The sequence below is a fragment of the Spermophilus citellus genome (genome assembly GCF_964194105.1).
Source record: "Spermophilus citellus genome assembly, chromosome: 10".
Classification (NCBI taxonomy): Eukaryota; Metazoa; Chordata; class Mammalia; order Rodentia; family Sciuridae; genus Spermophilus; species Spermophilus citellus.
The window spans coordinates 77,977,571-77,995,348 of record NC_138197.1 but is presented as its reverse complement, the minus strand read 5'-3'; the positions used below and the strand labels follow the sequence as shown (position 1 = coordinate 77,995,348).

The following is a 17,778-nucleotide window of genomic DNA, read 5'->3' as shown; positions in this document are numbered from 1 at the left end:
ATTCACCATTCACAAACCACTTCTAGCTGGGGAAATTAGAGGGCAACAACAGTCAGGGAACCCATGTAACTGATTCAATTCTGGGAGCTAGCTTTTCTTTTAACATCCCTGTTGAGACCAACAACAACCTACTCATCTCTCTTGCTGCCCTTAATTAACTTATTCCAGCCCTCCTTTATGTACTTGTATTTACTACCAAGTAGGGTAAAAGAGCTGGAGAAAAAGTTTATTAACTTTCTAATGAACTAAAGAGTTTAGCCTATCATCAGTACTGAGTCTGAGGGCTGGGACTGTGGGACTGTGAGAATAGTATGGTTTTAAAAGAGGGAACACTGGGTTTGGGCTAAAACATGGGTTTCATTTCCACCACAAACTAGTTTTATGATGTTGAACAAGTTATTTAAGCTCAGAACTAGACCTTAGTTTTCTGATCTATAAAAATGAGATAAACATTAGATGAAGTTGAAGATAGTCTTGTTTGCTTTCTGACTTGACTGTCTCAAGCAATATAAAAATAAGATTAGGACTTAGGTTGTAGCTCAGTGGTAAAGTGCTTGCCTTGTTTGCGTGAGGCCCTGGGTTTGATCCTCAGCACCACATAAAAATATAAATAAAAATAAAGGGGGCTGGGGATGTGGCTCAAGCGGTAGCGCGCTCGCCTGGCATGCGTGCGGCCCGGGTTCGATCCTCAGCACCACATACCAACAAAGATGTTGTGTCCACCGAGAACTAAAAAATAAATATTAAAAATTCTCTCTCTCTCTCTCTCTCTCTCTCTCTCTCTCCTCTCTCACTCTCTTTAAAAAAATAAAAAATAAAAAAAAATAAAGATATTTTATCCATCTACATCTAAAATATATATATATATATATATATATATATATATATATATATATATATATATATATATGATTAGAAGCCAGGTACAGTGGTGCCTGCCTATAATCCCAGCAACTTGGTGGGGGGGGGGGTGGCTAAGGCAGGAGGATCACAAGTTCAAGGCCAACCTCAGCAACTTAGCAAGACCCTAAGCAACTTAGCTACACACTGTCTCAAAATAAAAAGGGCTGAGGGATGTGGCTCAGTGGTTAAGTATCTGAGGGTTCAGTCCCTGTACCAAAAAAAAAAAAAAAAAGATTATAGAATATGGTTTTAAAACTTTAAAGTGCTCTGAAATGTAACATTTTATTGGTGATAGGTAGCACTTGTGGTGCTTAATATGTACCAGACACTGCTATAAGTGCTTTATGTTCATTTATTCATTTATCCTTCCAGCAATACTAAAGAGGGGAAAACATCCCAACATCATATTTCCAGTTGCAGAGCCAGTATTTTAATCTAAGCAATCTGGCACCAAGGCTGTGTTCTCATCCACCACACTGTATTACCTCTCACATGCATAAGCAACTTGGACCCTTGGGTTTGGGGGTGGAGGAAATCTGTATAAGAGATAAAAGACATTCACAAGGGTCTGTAGGTTTCTTCCTTTATCATTTCTATAGGTTTCTGTCTATGAAAGCAACCCTTTTTGAGCCTCTATCTCTGAGTCATCTACTTCACCCACCTGGGTGGACAAAGGACACAGTGTACAAAATGGAGAAATGTTCTCTCTCCCCATCCAGTCCTGGGGCAGGTGCTGGAGATGATGGATCTCCTTGAGGGCATCACTTGTACTGAGGCAGACAGACTTCACTCAGGCACACAGATTCAGTGGTTCAAGGATACTCAGGGCTGCCTGGCAGGGGTAATGGGGAGACAACAATGGGAGATACAGCTGAAAGCCAAGGAAGAAAGACAGCCCTTAAGTCAGACATATGGGTCATTATAGAAAAGGTAGGAATAGTATACACTATGGCTCTTCAATTCCAGAGCCCCCTGAAGTTTCATAATAACCAAACTATAAAGCTCAAACTTCAGAAAACCATCTGTTCTTACTCTCTAGGTGATGGGCGCTACTCCCTGTTGGGCCAGCCATTACAGTACAATCTGTCCATCTGCCCTCCCTTGCTTCACAGCCAGTCAACTTACACGGTACACCAGGTAAGGGTGTCCACCGCCTTAGGGCTATCAGAACTGCCCCCTTTTCTCATCTGGGTGCCTATCTGTAAGCTATCTGCTCCAACCAGCTGTGTGGACAAACAAAAAATGGACTCTGTTTCTCATTGGCCAATCCACCTTGTAGAGTGGACTCCTCATGGTTAGGTGCTACTCGGTCTCTCAAGCAGACACTGAAAAACAAGGTAGTCATTGTTATTTACTTGGAGTGAGAGTTATCTTTCAAATGTTGAAGGGACCGAGTGGATTGAAGCATGGAAACCGCAGCAAGAGACAAGCACTCAAATCTGCCTCCACTGACCTGGGCACAGCAGATGTTGGTGAGTGGCAGAAGGCCAAATCCCTAAGAGAAAGTGCCCAGCTCTCTAGCCCTTTTTTACCAGTCCAGGATGAATAGGAAATCCATCTGAGGGTGGGGAATAGAAATCGAGCCTTTTGTGCTCAAGAGCAAACAAAAGCTACACTAGTGAGTATCTCAGTCCCCTTACCAAGCCATTCTGGGTCCTGAGGCAGATCACAGTAAAAATTGGGAATAGCACAGTCATGGGAATTGCTGAGCCTCTTATTAGCCAACTGTCTCCTGGGAGCAGTCCTGATCTTAATGCTGGACATCTACCTTTGGGTAGTGCTAGACTTGATTTTGGAGGAAACTGATAGAGAATTATGGAAGAAGTAACTTTCCTCCTGCAGGCCCTTCCATGCTATGAATACAAGGTCTCTCAGAATCCTATTTGCAGCAGTTAGCCGAACTGAAAGAAAAGGAAGGGAAACTCACTTTCCAAAATATTAAGGAGGAAGAATCTATTTGGGGCAGCCTCTGGGTGGAAAAGGAACATGTTTCAGATTGATCTAGTGGTCTTTAGACCACTAGCAAAAATATTTCCTTCATAAGAATAACACCTTGCTGGGGGTGGAGCATTTCTCTGTTCACTTTTTATTTAAAACCCACTCTTTATTTAAACCCACTCTTATTAAAACCCACGCTTTATTTAAAACTGTAATCCCAGCATCTCAGGATGCTGAGGCAGGAGAATTGCAAGTTCAAAGCCAGCCTCCGCAACTAGTGAGGCCCTAAGCATCTTAGTGAGACCCTGTCCCTAAATAAAACATAAAAAAGGGCTGGGAATGTGTCTCATTGGATAAGCACCCCTGGGTTCAGTCCCTAATACCCCCCCCCCAAAAAAAGTGACACCTGATGATAGAACACAGGTATTTGTCCTGAGATCATAAGCCTGGGGTTCTGATTCCCAGACCCTTCTTACAAGCTACGTCTTTGGGTTAGGTGAAGAGAGTTTCGCTTTTTTTCCCCTGTTAAGTTTCCCTGATCAAAGTCTTAGGGGAGGGGTATTGGGTTGATTTGGGAAGGGGAGGAAAGGGGTAAGTGGCAAAGATTTTAAGGACATTGTATACAGACGTAGCTGGATATTTCTTTGCCCAGCTGCTGTCCAATCCTTCTTACCCTATCTCTCACAAAATATCTTCTCTCCTCCCCTTCCAGTCCTTGGGCGCGTGCTGGAGGTGACAGATCTCCCTGAAGGCATCACTCGTACTGAGGCAGACAAACTCTTCACTCAACTCGCCATGTCCGGCGCCAAGATCCAATGGCTCAAGGATGCTCAGGGGCTGCCTGGTGGGGGTGGAGGGGACAACAGTGGGACTGCTGAGAATGGCCGCCACTCAGACCTTGCTGCCTTTTACACCATTGTGGCTGTGTTTCCCAGCCCCCTGGCTGCCCAGAATGCCTCCCTTCGCCTGAACAATTCTGTGAGTCGCTTCAAACTTCGAGTGGCCAAAAAGAACTATGACCTGAGGATCCTGGAGCGAGCCAGCTCCCAATAAATGGAGAAGGGGAAGGAACTGTCACAATAGGGCCTGGGGACAGAGTGGAGAGGACCCAGATGGAACAGAGGCAGAAAGTAAGGAGACAGATGCCAAACTGGGGCCTAAGACATTAGGGATCAAGAGGGAAACAGACTCATACTGGCACTGGACTCCTTGCCAATTCCCTGCCATGGGTCCCCTCTTTTTCCTTGATTGGACCCCCTTTGCTTCCCTCTCCTTCCCATCCTCTTCTATCATTTTTTAAATCTCTTCTTCCACCACAGAATTAATTTCTTATTTTTTTTGGTCAGGTAGAATTGGGAGCATCCCACACTCCCCTCTTTATTCCCTTTCCATCCTATTTTCCCTTTCCTTTTTTGGTCTTTATGAGTATATTTATATGGACAGAATTAAGAAAAACAAAATTGATTTCCCCATTCTCTTACTTCCCCCATCTTGTCTCCCCAAATCCCCCAGAGTTAAAACTTGGGACTTCCCTTACCCCCAGAACACTTGTATATTGTTTGTTTGAGGTTTGTGCCACAGTAACAGACACAGTATTTAATTGCACATACAGATGTTTGCTGGGTATATTCACTGTAAATTTTATTTAATCTGGTTTTTGTTTGTTTGGGGGGTTACTTGGGGGGAGGTTGATTTTGTTTTTAAATATATAAAAAAAAAAACTGTCACTGGACATCAGTCACTGTTTCTCTGTTGCCACCCGGGTGTGTATGGGAGGGTGAGGTGTGGGTTGAAGACCCTGGATAGGTACAACCCGTATAGCTTGTGGGCAGCTGGGGAGGGTAGGTTGTTGGGTTGGGATGGCTTTCCCCAGCATGTGCACATACCTCTCCCTAACACTATTCCTCCCTCTCCCCTGGACTCAATTCTGATAGAAGGCTAAGTTTTGTCAGTACTTTGGTTTTGGGCTCTTGCACCTCTGCTACAAACTGGTTCATCAAACATGTCACTTCTCTACTCTGAACCTCTGTGTCCCAAGAGTTTGCTTCCATCCTGTTAATTCTCATTTAGAGCCTTTGCAACTGATCTGGGGAGGGATGAGTGAAGTCCAGAACTGTGTTAAGATGCTATCCTCATTCCTATCTATCTAATCTTCTGAAAACCTTCAGGGATGGAGAACCTGGGCCTTCAGTCCGAAAGCCCAGAAGATTGGGTTCTACTTGGCAGAAACAGAACTAGAGGTTTCTTATAATAAAAATTGTATCACCTGAACTTGTAGTGCCCATATGTGTTCAGCAGTCTCTGTCCTGTGCAGCTGAAGAAAAATGAAGAGCAGAAGTAACCTGCCTGCAAGATAGAACTTTCTACCTACGGACCCTCTGGGCTATACTGTTCTGCAACCCGTCAGAGGAGAACCATTAAAGAGGCTGTAGACTACTGGGTATGGTGGTGCATGCTGTAATCCCAGCAGTTTGGGAGGCTGAGGCAGTAGGATTGCAAGTTAAAGGCCAGCCTCTATAATTTAGTGAGGCCCTAAGCAACTTAGAGAGACCCTGTCTCAAAGAATAAAAAAGGGCTGGGGATGTGGTTCAGTGCTTAAGTGCCCCTGGGTTCACTCCCCTGAATCCCACTCCCCGCCCAAAAAAAACTGTAGACTCATCCATTCAGAATTCCCTTTTCAATTTCATCTACCTCTTAAAGAGAGCAAAGAGCAGTGAGTAAAAATGACATTGCCTTGGAAATCTAGGCCTGGGTAGCTCTATCTCTAGTCAAGCTCCTCCTAGAGATTGTCTAACCCAACCTCCAATGTGGTCTTTTGTCTCACAAATACAAGGGATAGTGCATGCGAGGCAAGCATTCTACCAGCTGAGCTATATCCCCAGCCCTCCATTACCCTCTGAAGATAGTGTCTTTCAGCCATGTCACAGTCCAATTAGCTGTTATCTTTGTGAGATAAAAATGGCGTATATTAGGACATCAGAGGTAAGAGGTAGAATCAGGGAATAAAAAAAGAGCTATAATTCTGCCAGTGCAGTGGTGCTTCTCGGCAACTCAGAAGTCTGAGACAGGAGGATCAAAAGTTTGAGCCCAGGGCTGGGGCTGTAGCTGAGTGGCAGAGTGCTTGCCTAGCATGTGTGAGGCACTGGGTTTGATCCTCAGACCACATAAAAAAAGTAAACAACAGTCTGGGGTTGTGGCTCAGTGGTAGACCACTCACCTAGCATGTACCAGGCCCTGGGTTCAATCCTCAGCACTACATAAATAAGTAGAATAAAGCTATCATGTCCAATTACAACTAAAAAATAAATATTTAAAAATAAATAAACAAAATATGGGGCTGGGGCTGTAGCTCAGTGGTAGAGCACCCACCTTGCACATGTGAGGCACTGAGTTCAATCCTCAGCACCACATAAAAATAAATAAAGATACTGTGTCCATCTACAACTAAAAAACTATTTAAAAAATAATACGGGGAGGAGCTGGGGTTGTGGCTCAGCGTAGAGCACGTGCCTCGCACGTGTGAGGCACTGGGTTTGATCCTCAGCACCACATAAAAATAAATGTACTGTGTCCATCTACAACTAAAAAAAAATAAAAGCTTGAGCCAGCGTAGGTAATCTACTGAGACCTGTCTCAAAAAATAATAAGGGCTAAGGGGTATAATTCAGGTACAGTGAGTGTCCCTGGATTCAATGCCTGGCACTACACACACACACACACACACACAAAGAAAAAAAGGGGGAGGGGGAGAGAATATTACTTACAAATGATTAAACACTCCCTATAGAAGGTAGTCATAAATTTGTCAAGGGTTGCCTCTACCTGGGGTTTATACTCTTACTCCCCAGATACCCTCAGATAAAAGTCCCAGCCCCCCCCCCTTTTTTTAAGGTGTTTTATTGTTTGGTTTTGGGGGGTTTTTTGTTTGTTTTTGGTTTTGTTTTGCTTTGGTACTGTGGATGATTTAACCCCGTATTTAACCACCAAGTTATAACCACAGCCCTTTTTCAAATTTTGAGGCAGTCTCATTAAGTAAGTTGCTTAGGGCCTTGCTAAGTTGCTGAGAGGCTGGCCTTGAACTTGGAATCCTACTGCCTCAGCCTTCTGAATTGTGTGTATGTTCCTGTGAGCCACTATACTGGCTCCAGCTCTTTTTCAGTAACTCTTATAGTTCCTTCACCCTGAGGACAAGATTTTAGAGGAATAGGGAGAAAGAAGTCTCTGGGAGCAGTGGAAAGGAACAAAGAGTACTACATATTCCTCATTCCCTTACAGGACAGTACATGCCCCTGACCACCACAGATGAGAAATCAATCTAATGTGGCTGATAAGAGAGCTCTGAGAATCCAAATTATCCTTTCCTCACTAGTTCCCAGGCCTTTCCTAGACTAAGGGCTTGAAGTGAGATCAATGTTTGAGGGTATATAAACACTTGGCCATGGGAAGACAATGGCTGAGAGTATATGTCTACTTAGGTAGCCTAGGGAAGGTAGAATTGGGAACCTGTTGGGACCTTTGGAAAATTGTTTTTTAATTCATCTTGACTTCACCTTCAGACATCTAAAATCCCCTCAAACAAGGCTGGACATGGTGATTCATGCCTATAATTTGGGAGGCTGAGACAGAAGGACTGCAAATTTGAGGTTAGCTTGGACAACTTAGTGAGACCCTATCTCAAAAGAAAAAAAAGGATTGGGGATGTAGCTTAGATGATAAAGTGCCATTGGTTTCAATCTTCAGTACCCACCCACGCCACCAAATACAATCTCTTCAGGTATGTGGTATGAAGAGAAACTGCCCCTTCCTGACTAGCGGGTACTGACCTACTCACCATAAGAATCAGGGAAGGACAACCCTGGGGGATGGGAGGAGTTAGGGTCCAGCCCTGCCCCAGACCTCCTCTCGTGTCCAATTTCTCTGTGTCAGCTGTGCTGTTCAGCTGTCCATTTTCCTTCAGCCCTGTCATCTCACACTGACACCAAGACAAGAGGCTAGCGGCCTACAAAATACCGTCTGGGTGGCTGGTGTGAGTACGGAGGGTATTGGGGGGGCTTAGCCCCCAAGGAAGAGGACCAGTCCTTTCCCAGCACCACCTCAGGCCTCAGGGTCTCCCTCTTCCCTCCAGAGACCGTGGACTGGTTTAGGGAATCCCAAACGTAAGTTTCCCCTTCATCCTCTTTCCATTTCCAGGACTGCTCTCCCCAATCCATAGTCTATTCAGCTTCTTCATTTCTCTCCTTATCTGTGAGTAGTTGGGTTTTAGAAGTGAAATTATTACTCCAGGATTAGCTAGGATTGAAGGTGGGGGTGGGGTGGGGTCCAGGGAATAAAGTAAAGGAAGGAAAGGCTCATATTACTCTGAAAACCTAAAATAGCTGAGGCCTAAGGCAAGCTGGGACAGAACTAGGCATGGGCCCCAGGGTTCAGGAAAGAGGGGAAGGAAATGTCTCAGTCCATCCTTCCATGTGTGCACTCCAGAATGCAATGTTAAACTTCTTGAAGAGGAGATGTGGAAAGGTGTGTCACATTTCTATTCCCCATGAATAGGAAAATGCATGAAACCAGACAGCCTTAAGTATTACGTTGGGGCTGTAAACTCTGGGGCTACCTCTTGGGGCAGAAGGATGGGTATTAGTGTGAGAAACTTTAGCCTGTTGGTCTTTTTTCTAGATCTTCATGAAATATTTCTGTTCATAAGCCCTACTGAAAGATCTCTGTCTACCCAAATTTCTCCCAAAGCTTCCCCTTCAAGGACCACCCTACTTTAAGGGATAGAAATAAGGGAGGGAAGAATGGCAGTCAAGATTTAGATTTCATAGTGGGGTCCAACCTCTTGCAGGATGACAGAAAAGGAGGTGCTGGAGTCCCCTAAGCCCTCCTTCCCAACAGAGACTCCGCAAAGTGGGGTGAGTCTGGGCCTCTCACCACTGGGTGTGGGCGGCTGGGAAGCCATTACAGCTTCTACAAGAAAGTGCTTAAAATGACCCCACTTGTGTATGACTCATTTATTGTTAGAATGCTATTCAGCACCTGTACCCCAAACCCCTAACCCTGGGGCAGATTGTTTGACCCAAGTTAGGAAAATGTCCAGTTGGCTTTGACTCCAGCTACCCTAGGAAGAGTAAAAGTCCTTTTAACACTGGATTTCCTTCACTCCTTCCCTCAGCTACAGCGGCTGAAGCAGTTATTCAGGAAGGGGTCTCCAGGGACAAAGGAGATGGAGCTTCCCCCAGAGCCCCAGGTCAATGGGGAGGCAGTAGGAGCTGGGGGTGGGCCCATCTACTACATCTATGAGGAAGAGGAGGAGGAAGAAGAAGAGGAGGAGCCACCCCCAGAACCTCCTAAGCTTATCAATGACAAGCCCCACAAATTCAAAGATCACTTCTTCAAGAAGCCAAAGTTCTGTGATGTCTGTGCCCGGATGATTGTGCGTGAGTTATAAAGGGAAGTAGAGAAAATGTGATGTTGAAGGCAGGGGGTGGGGACAGGTTGTAGGAGAGAAATATTTGCAATGGATAGATGGGCTGTGTCAAGATTCAGCTTATGAAAATATGATTAGACATTGAGGGTCCCAGAAGAGGGAAGCACAGAGTAACTGTGGGGTACAAAGGGAAAGGGCAAGCTGGATCCTTACCCAATGTTCTCCCCCTCCCAAGTCAATAACAAATTTGGGCTCCGCTGTAAGAACTGCAAAACCAACATCCATGAACATTGTCAATCCTATGTGGAGATGCAGAGATGCTTCGGCAAGATCGTGAGTAGGGTCTGGGGAATGAGAGATTAAGAGGGAGGGCACATGTTTCCAGTTACCCCCTTGTTGGTCCCTCAAGTCATCCCATACATCTTCCTGCTTTCTCGGCTCATCTCTCTTACTCTGATAAGGGGTAAGCATTCATGGGAGAAGTGGGGTGCTGGGCCCTACCTTGCTATCTCTAATGCTCCTCCCCCATCCCATCCTACAGCCACCTGGTTTCCGTCGGGCCTATAGCTCCCCACTCTACAGCAACCAGCAGTATGCTTGTGTCAAAGATCTCTGTAAGTGCCTAATAATGAACCTGAGGGAGTGGGCAAGACCCAGAGATGGTTTCACACCACTTTTAGCTTTAGAAGCCAGATTCTGAAACAGAAATATTCTATTTCCCATAGTTTTCACTTAATATTTTTGGAGTCATTTTGGATGCAGTCAACATTCCCGTTTTAGCTGGGCATGGTGGTGGTACATACCTATAATTCCAGCTACTTGGGAAGTTGAAGCAAAAGCCAGCATGAGCAATTCAATGAGACCCTATTTAAAAAAAAAAAAAAAAAAAAGTAGGATGATGCTCAGTTGTTGCTGGATTCAATCCTCTGCTTTCCAAAAGAAAAAAAAAAAAAACTGTAAACTAAGAGGAGTGAGATTTAGCTAGAACTACATGGAGCTAGCAGAGGTGGAGTCAAGACTGAGAACTTAATCTTCGCTTCAAAATCTGTGTTCTTCACATGCAAAACCATTTCTTTTTTATAATATTTATTTTATGGTTGTAGTTAGACATAATACCTTTATTTTTATTTATTTTTATATGGTGCTGAGGATGGAACCCACGTGCTAAGGTTTCATCTCACTCCAATCACGCTCTATCGCTGAGCCACAACCCCAGGCCTGCAAAACCATTTCTAAGCAAGAACAAGGTTTCTAGATTGTCCTTATCCTTGTTATAGTATCATGCCAGACTTAGGACCAGACTCAAAAGTTGTGGATAACCTGGAAAGTTCCTAATTTGATAATCCTTAAAAAATTATTCATTGTGGGGCTGGAGATACAGCTCAGTTGGTAAAGTGCTTGCCTCCTGTGCACAAGGCCCTGGGTTCAATCCCCAGCACCACCACCAAAAAAAAAAAAAAAAATTCACTGATAATTTGTTCAATGTCACCAAACAGTGTGAGAAGCATGGGTGAAAAAGAAGAGCCCACTGGTTGTAACACCCAGTTTGTACATGCTTCTCAGCAAAGCAGAAGGCAGCAGTTAAGGGAGCATTCACCTTAGGAGAATAGTGATTCCAAGTATGCCCTAACTCCCAAAAAGTGTACAAGGTTGGCCGGGCACAGTGGTGCATGCCTGTAATCCCAGTGGCTTGGGAGACAAAGGCAGGAGGATCTTGAGTTCAAAGCCAGCCTCAGCAAAAAGCAAGGTACTAAGCAACTCAGTGAGACCCTGTCTCTAAATAAAATACAAAATAGGGCTGGTGATGTGGCTTAGTGGCTGAGTGCCCCTGAGTTCAATCCCTGGTACCCCACCCCCCCAAAAATGTAGAAGGTTGTCTTTCCAATATCATATAAAGTTTTGTCTGGAAGGAATTCTGATCAATATTTTTTCCCTATTATATTACTTTTCTAGTTTTTTTTTTTTTTTTGAACTACTGAGCCACATTCCTAGCCTTTTCCATTTTTTATTTTGAGTTTGGGTCTGGATAAATTGCTTAGGGTCTTGCTAGGTTGCTGAGGCTTGACTCAAACCTGCAATCTTCCTGCTTCAGCCTCCTGAGTCATTGGGTGTATGCCACTATGCCTGGCTCCAGTGATGTGTTTTAGGACCATTTACCCTTTATAGATTAGTGTTATGCAGCTAATCCTTCTCTAATTCTTCCCTCCCCTTTCTCCCTCTCTCTTTTTTTTTCTCTCACATACACACATACACATTCACCATGGATACCTAGTTACCCAATCTCCCACTTCTCTCTTCTTTTTTTTTTTTTTAAAGAGAGAGTGAGAGAGGGAGGGAGGAGGGGGAGAGAGAGAGAGAGAGAGAGAGAGAGAGAGAGAGAATTTTTTAATATTTATTTTTTAGTTCTCGGTGGACACAACATCTTTGTTTGTATGTGGTGCTGAGGATCGAACCCGGGCCTCACGCATGCCAGGCGAGCGCGCTACCGCTTGAGCCACATCCCCAGCCCCCACTTCTCTCTTCTTTAGGAGGTCTCTTTTCTCCAAGCCTTTCTCTGCCTCCCCTATAATGTCTTCCTTCTCTTCCATTTCACTAGCTGCTGCCAATCGCAATGATCCTGTGTTTGAAACTCTGCGCACTGGGGTAATCATGGCAAACAAGGAACGGAAGAAGGGCCAGGCAGATAAAAAAAATGTGAGCCTCATACATCCCTACCAGGAATTCCATGGGGCAGGTTATTTTCCCCTTTGGAAAGCTGACAGGAACTATAAATCCTTTTCCCCAAAAATGGCACAATTCCTAACAGACACATCTTTGCATGCAAATATAGAGGACTTTATGGACATGCTGTGGCTCACCATGGACCCTGGTTAAGAACTACTGTCGGGCTGGGGATGTGGCTCAGGCGGTATAGCTCTTGCCTGGCATGTGTGCGGCCCGGGTTCCATCCTCAGCACCACGTACAAACAAAGATGTTGTGTCTGCCGATAACTAAAAAAAAGAAAATGTTAAAATTCTCTCTCTCTCCCTCTCTCTTAAAAAAATTTTTTTTTAAAAAAAGAACTACTGTCATATAGTGTGTTTCTCAACTCCCTTTTGAAATTGTCAGATTAATTACCACAGAAGGCTAGGCCCCATGTCCTTGGCATTGCTGGATAACAGAGGCATGAGTTGTGCTTTTGTATTTGGGGAAAAGAATTTGTCATTTCCAAGTAATCAGAAAATTCTAGAGCCATGCAAAGAAGGTCTGTGAGATCATTCAGTTTGACCCATTCATCTTACAGATGATGAAACTGAAGCACAAAGCTATTGGCCAAGAACAGCCTCATTTCCATTTATAATAGAGTTGCTAGATTGGTAATATAGACTTGTGTTCAGTTCTGCAAGGAATTTATATCTTTCTAAACAACCACTATGGACTAATATGGATGATAGTTACAGTTGGATCAATTCCTCAAATTGATTGAATGGCAGTATACCAAAGAGTCTAGGTCCTTTAGGAGTTTCCAACTAAACGGAGATTTCTGAGGCCTTACAACATGATTTGGTCCATGGTCCTCATTGATGACCTTTTTTTCTCATTGATAAAAATGAAGTTGTGTGAAAGCTAAGAGGGAAAACATATAATGAATAATATATTTTAAATTCTTACAAACTAAAAGAAAGGGCCAAAACTTATAATTTTAAATTTCTTAAAGAAAAATATACTTATCTGTTTGAGAAGGTTGGGCACAGATTAGGGATTTCTGTGGTGTGAACTATAATTTACAAAACCTTAGCTTTGCTTCCAGAAAGGATAGCATTCTCTTGGATTCTGTTCTTTTATATTAATTCAGAAAAAAAAAAAAAAAAAACTGTGCTGCCCACTTCCCTTTCTCCCGTCCTCACTCTTTGGTACTGGGGATTGAACCCAGGGCGCTTGCCACTAAGCTCCATCCCCAGCCCTTTTTATTTTATTTTATTTTTTTTTTTAATATTTATTTATTTAGTTATCGGCAGACACACAACATCTTTGTTGGTATGTGGTGCTGAGGATTGAACCCGGGCCACACGCACGCCAGGCGAGCGCCGCTACCGCTTGAGCCACATCCCCAGCCCCTATTTTATTTTATTTTTTTTAATTTGGAGACAGGGTCTCACTGAGTTGCTTAGGGACTCACTAAGTTGCTGAGGCTGGCTTTGAACTTGTGATCCTCCTGCCTCAGTCTCTCAAGTTGCTGGGATTATAAGCCTGTGCCACTGCACCAGCTTTATCTTACACAGTGGAATACTTTTAAAGGGCAGACAGTACAATGAAAGACCTGGAATCATGGGGGTGATTTGAAGGGACTAAAAATTATTAGAGAAGAAAAGCCAGAAAGGACATACCAGCTTTCCTCAGCTATTTAAGGAGGCCATATTTGTTTCACATTTATAGCTCCAGAGGGCAAATCAAGACTAATAACTGAAGATTACAGGTAGAATAACATAGGCTCAAGGCAGGGAACTGCCCTAAAATTGCACAGGGTTACTTTGTAAGGTAGTAAACTCCATGCCATTAGCTACATTCAAACACAAGTAGGTGACCTACCTGCCAGCTGTTTCAGAAGAAGTCTCTGCATTAAGCAGATGGTTAGATTAGATGTTTCCTCCTTCTCCTTCCAACCCTGAGATCCTATTATTCTATAGTTCTCTGGCCTGACTGGAGAGCCAGGGTAAGCATGGGTTCCAAAGGTAATATTTCTCTAACTCTGGTACCCCCTTCAGCCTCTAGCAGCCATGATGGAGGAGGAGCCAGAGTCTGCCAGGCCAGAAGAAGGCAAACCCCAGGATGGTGAGTGTTAACCACCTCTATCTACAGAAATGGGGTAGGTTTATGTGTGGGGTTCACAGAGAGTGGAGAGGCAAGGGGTGGACCAGGCTTAAAAAAAAAATAGAGGTTGCCTTTCAACACAAGGGAAAGAAAATGAGGCCTATACTCCAGGAGGCAAAAACATTTGTGTTTCCCATCCTAGGTAACCCTGAAGGGAACAAGAAGGCTGAGAAAACACCTGATGACAAAGTGAGAATCCTTTCTCCCTGTAAAGATCCCAGTCCTCTCCCCAGCCCAGGTCTGATACCATGTATGGCCTCAGCAGAAGTTCCCATCACCCTTTTCCTTGGTTTGCCACATCCAGTCCACACACACACACACACACACACACACACACACACAGACACACTAAGCTCAAGACTTAGGAGTTGGAATGTAATATGTCTGGAGAATGCTCCTCAATGTGGGGTAGAGGAGCCCTCAAACGCATTACCCCCACCCCCTTTCATCCCCAGCACAAGCAGCCTGGCTTCCAGCAGTCTCATTACTTTGTGGCTCTCTATCGGTTCAAAGCCCTGGAAAAGGACGATCTGGATTTTCCGTGAGAGGCCTTCAGAGGAGAGGGTGGGGAGTACTGGGGAATGAAGAAGGGAGAGCTTGACTCCCTATGGGAAATGAAAAGGGGGAACCTCAAGCTTGGATCCTATTTGGGCTGGACTTTTCGGGGCACACCCAGGGAGTGGTATATGAGGCAGGCGACTAAATCTCAAAGGCCTCTTCCTTCCTCTCCCAGGCCCGGAGAGAAGATCACAGTCATTGATGACTCCAATGAGGAGTGGTGGCGAGTAAGAGAAATGGCAGGGGCTAGGGGTGGGGTATGTGTTAAATATAAAACCTAAAGTGAGAGATTGAATCTCCCCATTGTCTTCCTTAGGGGAAAATCGGGGAGAAGGTTGGATTTTTCCCTCCAAACTTCATCATTCGAGTTCGAGCTGGAGAACGCGTGCACCGTGTAACAAGATCTTTCGTGGGGAACCGCGAGATAGGGCAGATCACTCTCAAGAAGGACCAGGTATCTCTGGTGCCCCAACCGAATCCCAAGCCTGAATGCTCCTCAGCAGGTCACACTCCTTGGAGATCATAACCCATTAATGAGACTAAGACGAGCTTCTGTACCCCAAGATCCGCTGCTCTCATCTTCTGCCTTTTCCCTCAATTCCTCTCTTAGTCTCTAATACTTTAATTTTCTAGATCGTGGTGCAGAAAGGAGACGAAGCCGGCGGCTACGTCAAGGTCTACACCGGTCGCAAGGTGGGGCTGTTTCCCGCCGACTTCCTAGAGGAGATTTAGGCGTGAGGGCGCCTGCAGTCGGGAGACACCCATCCCCATTCTGGGCGGGCCCAGTGGAGGTTGGGGAGAAAAGAGACAAAAGCAACTGGACTGCTGGGGGCGTGGGGTTTAGGAAGGCTCTGGGAAGGGACTGGTTCCTGCCTCCCTCCCCACCCCTGGCCTAGGGCCTCGGATACCTGGTACTCGAGCAGCCCGCAACTTCTCCGCCCATCTTGAGAGAAGACATCTCCACTAAGGAGGCGTCGGGGTTATTGCGGGTACGAACTTATTTGAATGCTGCAAATTTATTAAAGTTTTGACAAGCCGAGCACTGTAGTGTGCGCTTGTAATCCCAACAATTCGCGAGGCTGAGGCAGAAGGATCCTAAATTCGAGCGCAGCCTCAGCAATTTTGTGAGACCCTGTCTCAAAAAACAAACAATAATAATATTTTAAAAACTGGGGATGTCGCTCGTTGGTAAAATGCTCGAGGGCTTAATCCGCGGTACCAAATAAAGTTTTGACAAAAGTTAGAAAAGTTCGTTCTTTGGGGACGAGAAGGCCTGCAATGAAGTGGGAATCCTCTCCAGCTGTCCCCAGTCTCTCCTATAAGGTATCAAACTTATCTGGGCTGAGACTGATGGTAGGCAGGGGGATAGGTGAATCGTCAGGCGAGGCCTCTTTTGGCAATGAAGAGGGGGGAGCTGGACTGGAGTCGTCATCCCAGAGCCCCCAGTGCTGGAAGCAGGATTGCGTGTCAGGATAGGTATCCCAGCTCTTGATGGTTTAGCCGCGGGCTGCCCTTTGCATTTTAGAAACTGGCTCAGCGCCGAGTTAGGCCACCAGGGGGCGATGCAAGATCTCGGTTGGAGAGCGAAGGATGGGGACAGGCTGTAGCGGGTGGACAAGGGTAGAAAACGAGAGACACCAAGCCTGAGACCCTAGGCCTGGAGGGGGTGGGGTGCGTGCCGTCTCCATGGCAACACTTCCTCAAGTCCTCCGGGAACCCAGTTAGCGAGGCCGGGGGGCCTAACCCCTCCCTCGCGGCCCCTGCCCTAGTCCTTTCCGACAGGTACTGAGTGTGAGGACTCGGGGCAGACAGCTAACTGGCTTTCGCCGAGACCCCCCCTGCGGCGCGCTGTATGCAAATGTTATTATTTGCATATGCAAATATGCAAATACGCCGGCCCTGGTCAGGGCGGCAGGTGGCGAGGAGCGGGAAGGTGTGGGGAAGAGAGCAGAAGGAGACGAGGAGATTGGGGACCTGGGAACCGACCAGTGAGAGGCAGCCGTGGGTGGTCGCTGGAGTGAGGCAGGCTGAGGGTCTTGGGCTTGATGGCCGGTGGGGGAGGGTCATCCTGGCCAGCCAGAAGCTCCTCTTCTCGTCAGCCCGTTGTCTGCCAGGACTGAAGTTGGCACCGCCTAGCAAGGTTGGCAGCGGGAGCCCGGGCACCATCTGCTGCTGGCGGAGGGAGGGCAGAGGCTCAGCTGGGCTGGGGAAGTGGAGGGCCCGGGACGGGCGTTCTCCCCCTCCCCGCCTCTTCCTTACAGAAGGCTGAAGTGATGGGGGTAGGGAAACAGGCAAGACTCGCTGCAGGACTGGATTCAGTTTCTTGTTCCCTTTGCCCTTGACTGTCCTGGATGCGGGGGTAGGGGGCAGGGTCATTCAGGAAGACTCAGGCAGCACCCGTTTTAATCACGCATGGGTTAGGTTAGGGACAGGTCACAGGCACACGCACACACCACAATCACAAGTCAACCTTTTACTTCCATCCCTCCTCGGGATCCGCCTATCATAAGTGTGTGAAGGAGAGACAGCAGCGGGGCTCTGATCACCTCTATTCATCAAGAGGTCTGAGGGGCTCAAAACCGGAGGCCCTCTCTCCCGGGACCACACACACACACACACACACACACACACACACACAGAGTTGAAGCAAAACCAATTTACTGGCTCATTGGGCGGCGATGCTGGTGTGGGGGTGTCGAGGAGCAGGGAGAGCGGCTGTTCTCCCCTTACACTCGGGGGGGCGCCCCCCTCCTTCGCCTTACCGAGCCGGCAGCTGTCCCTAATTAGAGCGGTGGTTTAATTGGATTTATCAGCAGTTAATAGGAAATTAAGCAAAGGGCCCGAGAGAAGGGGGGCGGGAGGAGCCGGGAAACAGACTGTGCTGAGCTGGAAGGAGGGGTATTGGGGTGCCAGGGGTGGGGAGAGAAGACACAGTATCACAACTGAGCCCCAAGATCACTCCCTTCTTCTGCTCAGTAAGCTCCACGCTGATTGAGCCCTGGCCCCAGGGCCGGAAGCAAGTCCCAGGAGGGGGCGTCAGGCAAGACAGCAACCCTGTTTGAGCCCCCAGCGCCTCCCATTCCCACAGCAGCCGCCTGGGTGATGG

The 17,778-nt window shown here is 46.2% G+C and overlaps 2 protein-coding genes across 19 annotated transcripts in view; both read left to right on the top strand.

Moving 5' to 3' along the window:
* Window positions 1-5,099, top strand: part of R3HDM2 (R3H domain containing 2) — a 155,388-nt gene extending 150,289 nt beyond the window's left edge. For 10 of the 17 annotated variants that reach the window (XM_081310452.1, XM_081310451.1, XM_081310457.1 and 7 more), the window contains 3 exons: window positions 1,943-2,040; window positions 2,291-2,375; window positions 3,554-5,099. In XM_081310452.1, the coding sequence (XP_081166578.1) occupies window positions 1,943-2,040; window positions 2,291-2,375; window positions 3,554-3,894 (524 nt within the window). In that variant the 3' untranslated portion in view covers window positions 3,895-5,099. The remainder of the gene's footprint in view (window positions 1-1,942; window positions 2,041-2,290; window positions 2,376-3,553) is intronic. The other 7 variants (XM_081310465.1, XM_081310450.1, XM_081310455.1 and 4 more) reach the window with 1 other exon arrangement.
* A 2,696-nt stretch (window positions 5,100-7,795) lies between these two features.
* Window positions 7,796-15,920, top strand: STAC3 (SH3 and cysteine rich domain 3). Of its 2 annotated transcripts, XM_081310446.1 has the most exons (12): window positions 7,796-7,997; window positions 8,681-8,747; window positions 9,008-9,272; window positions 9,498-9,595; window positions 9,804-9,876; window positions 11,859-11,956; window positions 14,009-14,075; window positions 14,257-14,303; window positions 14,570-14,655; window positions 14,848-14,899; window positions 14,989-15,126; window positions 15,306-15,920. In XM_081310446.1, exons 2-12 carry the CDS (start codon window positions 8,682-8,684, stop codon window positions 15,402-15,404), a joined length of 1,089 nt encoding a protein of 362 aa, XP_081166572.1. In that variant the 5' UTR covers window positions 7,796-7,997; window position 8,681; the 3' UTR covers window positions 15,405-15,920. The 2 variants fall into 2 exon arrangements, with proteins under 2 accessions (XP_081166572.1, XP_081166573.1); XM_081310447.1 differs by lacking the exon at window positions 8,681-8,747.
* Window positions 15,921-17,778: the final 1,858 nt, after the last annotated feature.

Bases quoted from the DNA above. Each gene is read 5' to 3' on its own strand.
- STAC3 (XM_081310446.1), top strand. From the start codon at position 8,682: ATGACAGAAAAGGAGGTGCTGGAGTCCCCTAAGCCCTCCTTCCCAACA. The intron at 9,596-9,803 runs GTGAGTAGGGTC...CCCATCCTACAG, and splicing joins AGAGATGCTTCGGCAAGATC to CCACCTGGTTTCCGTCGGGC. The intron at 14,304-14,569 runs GTGAGAATCCTT...TTTCATCCCCAG, and splicing joins AGAAAACACCTGATGACAAA to CACAAGCAGCCTGGCTTCCA.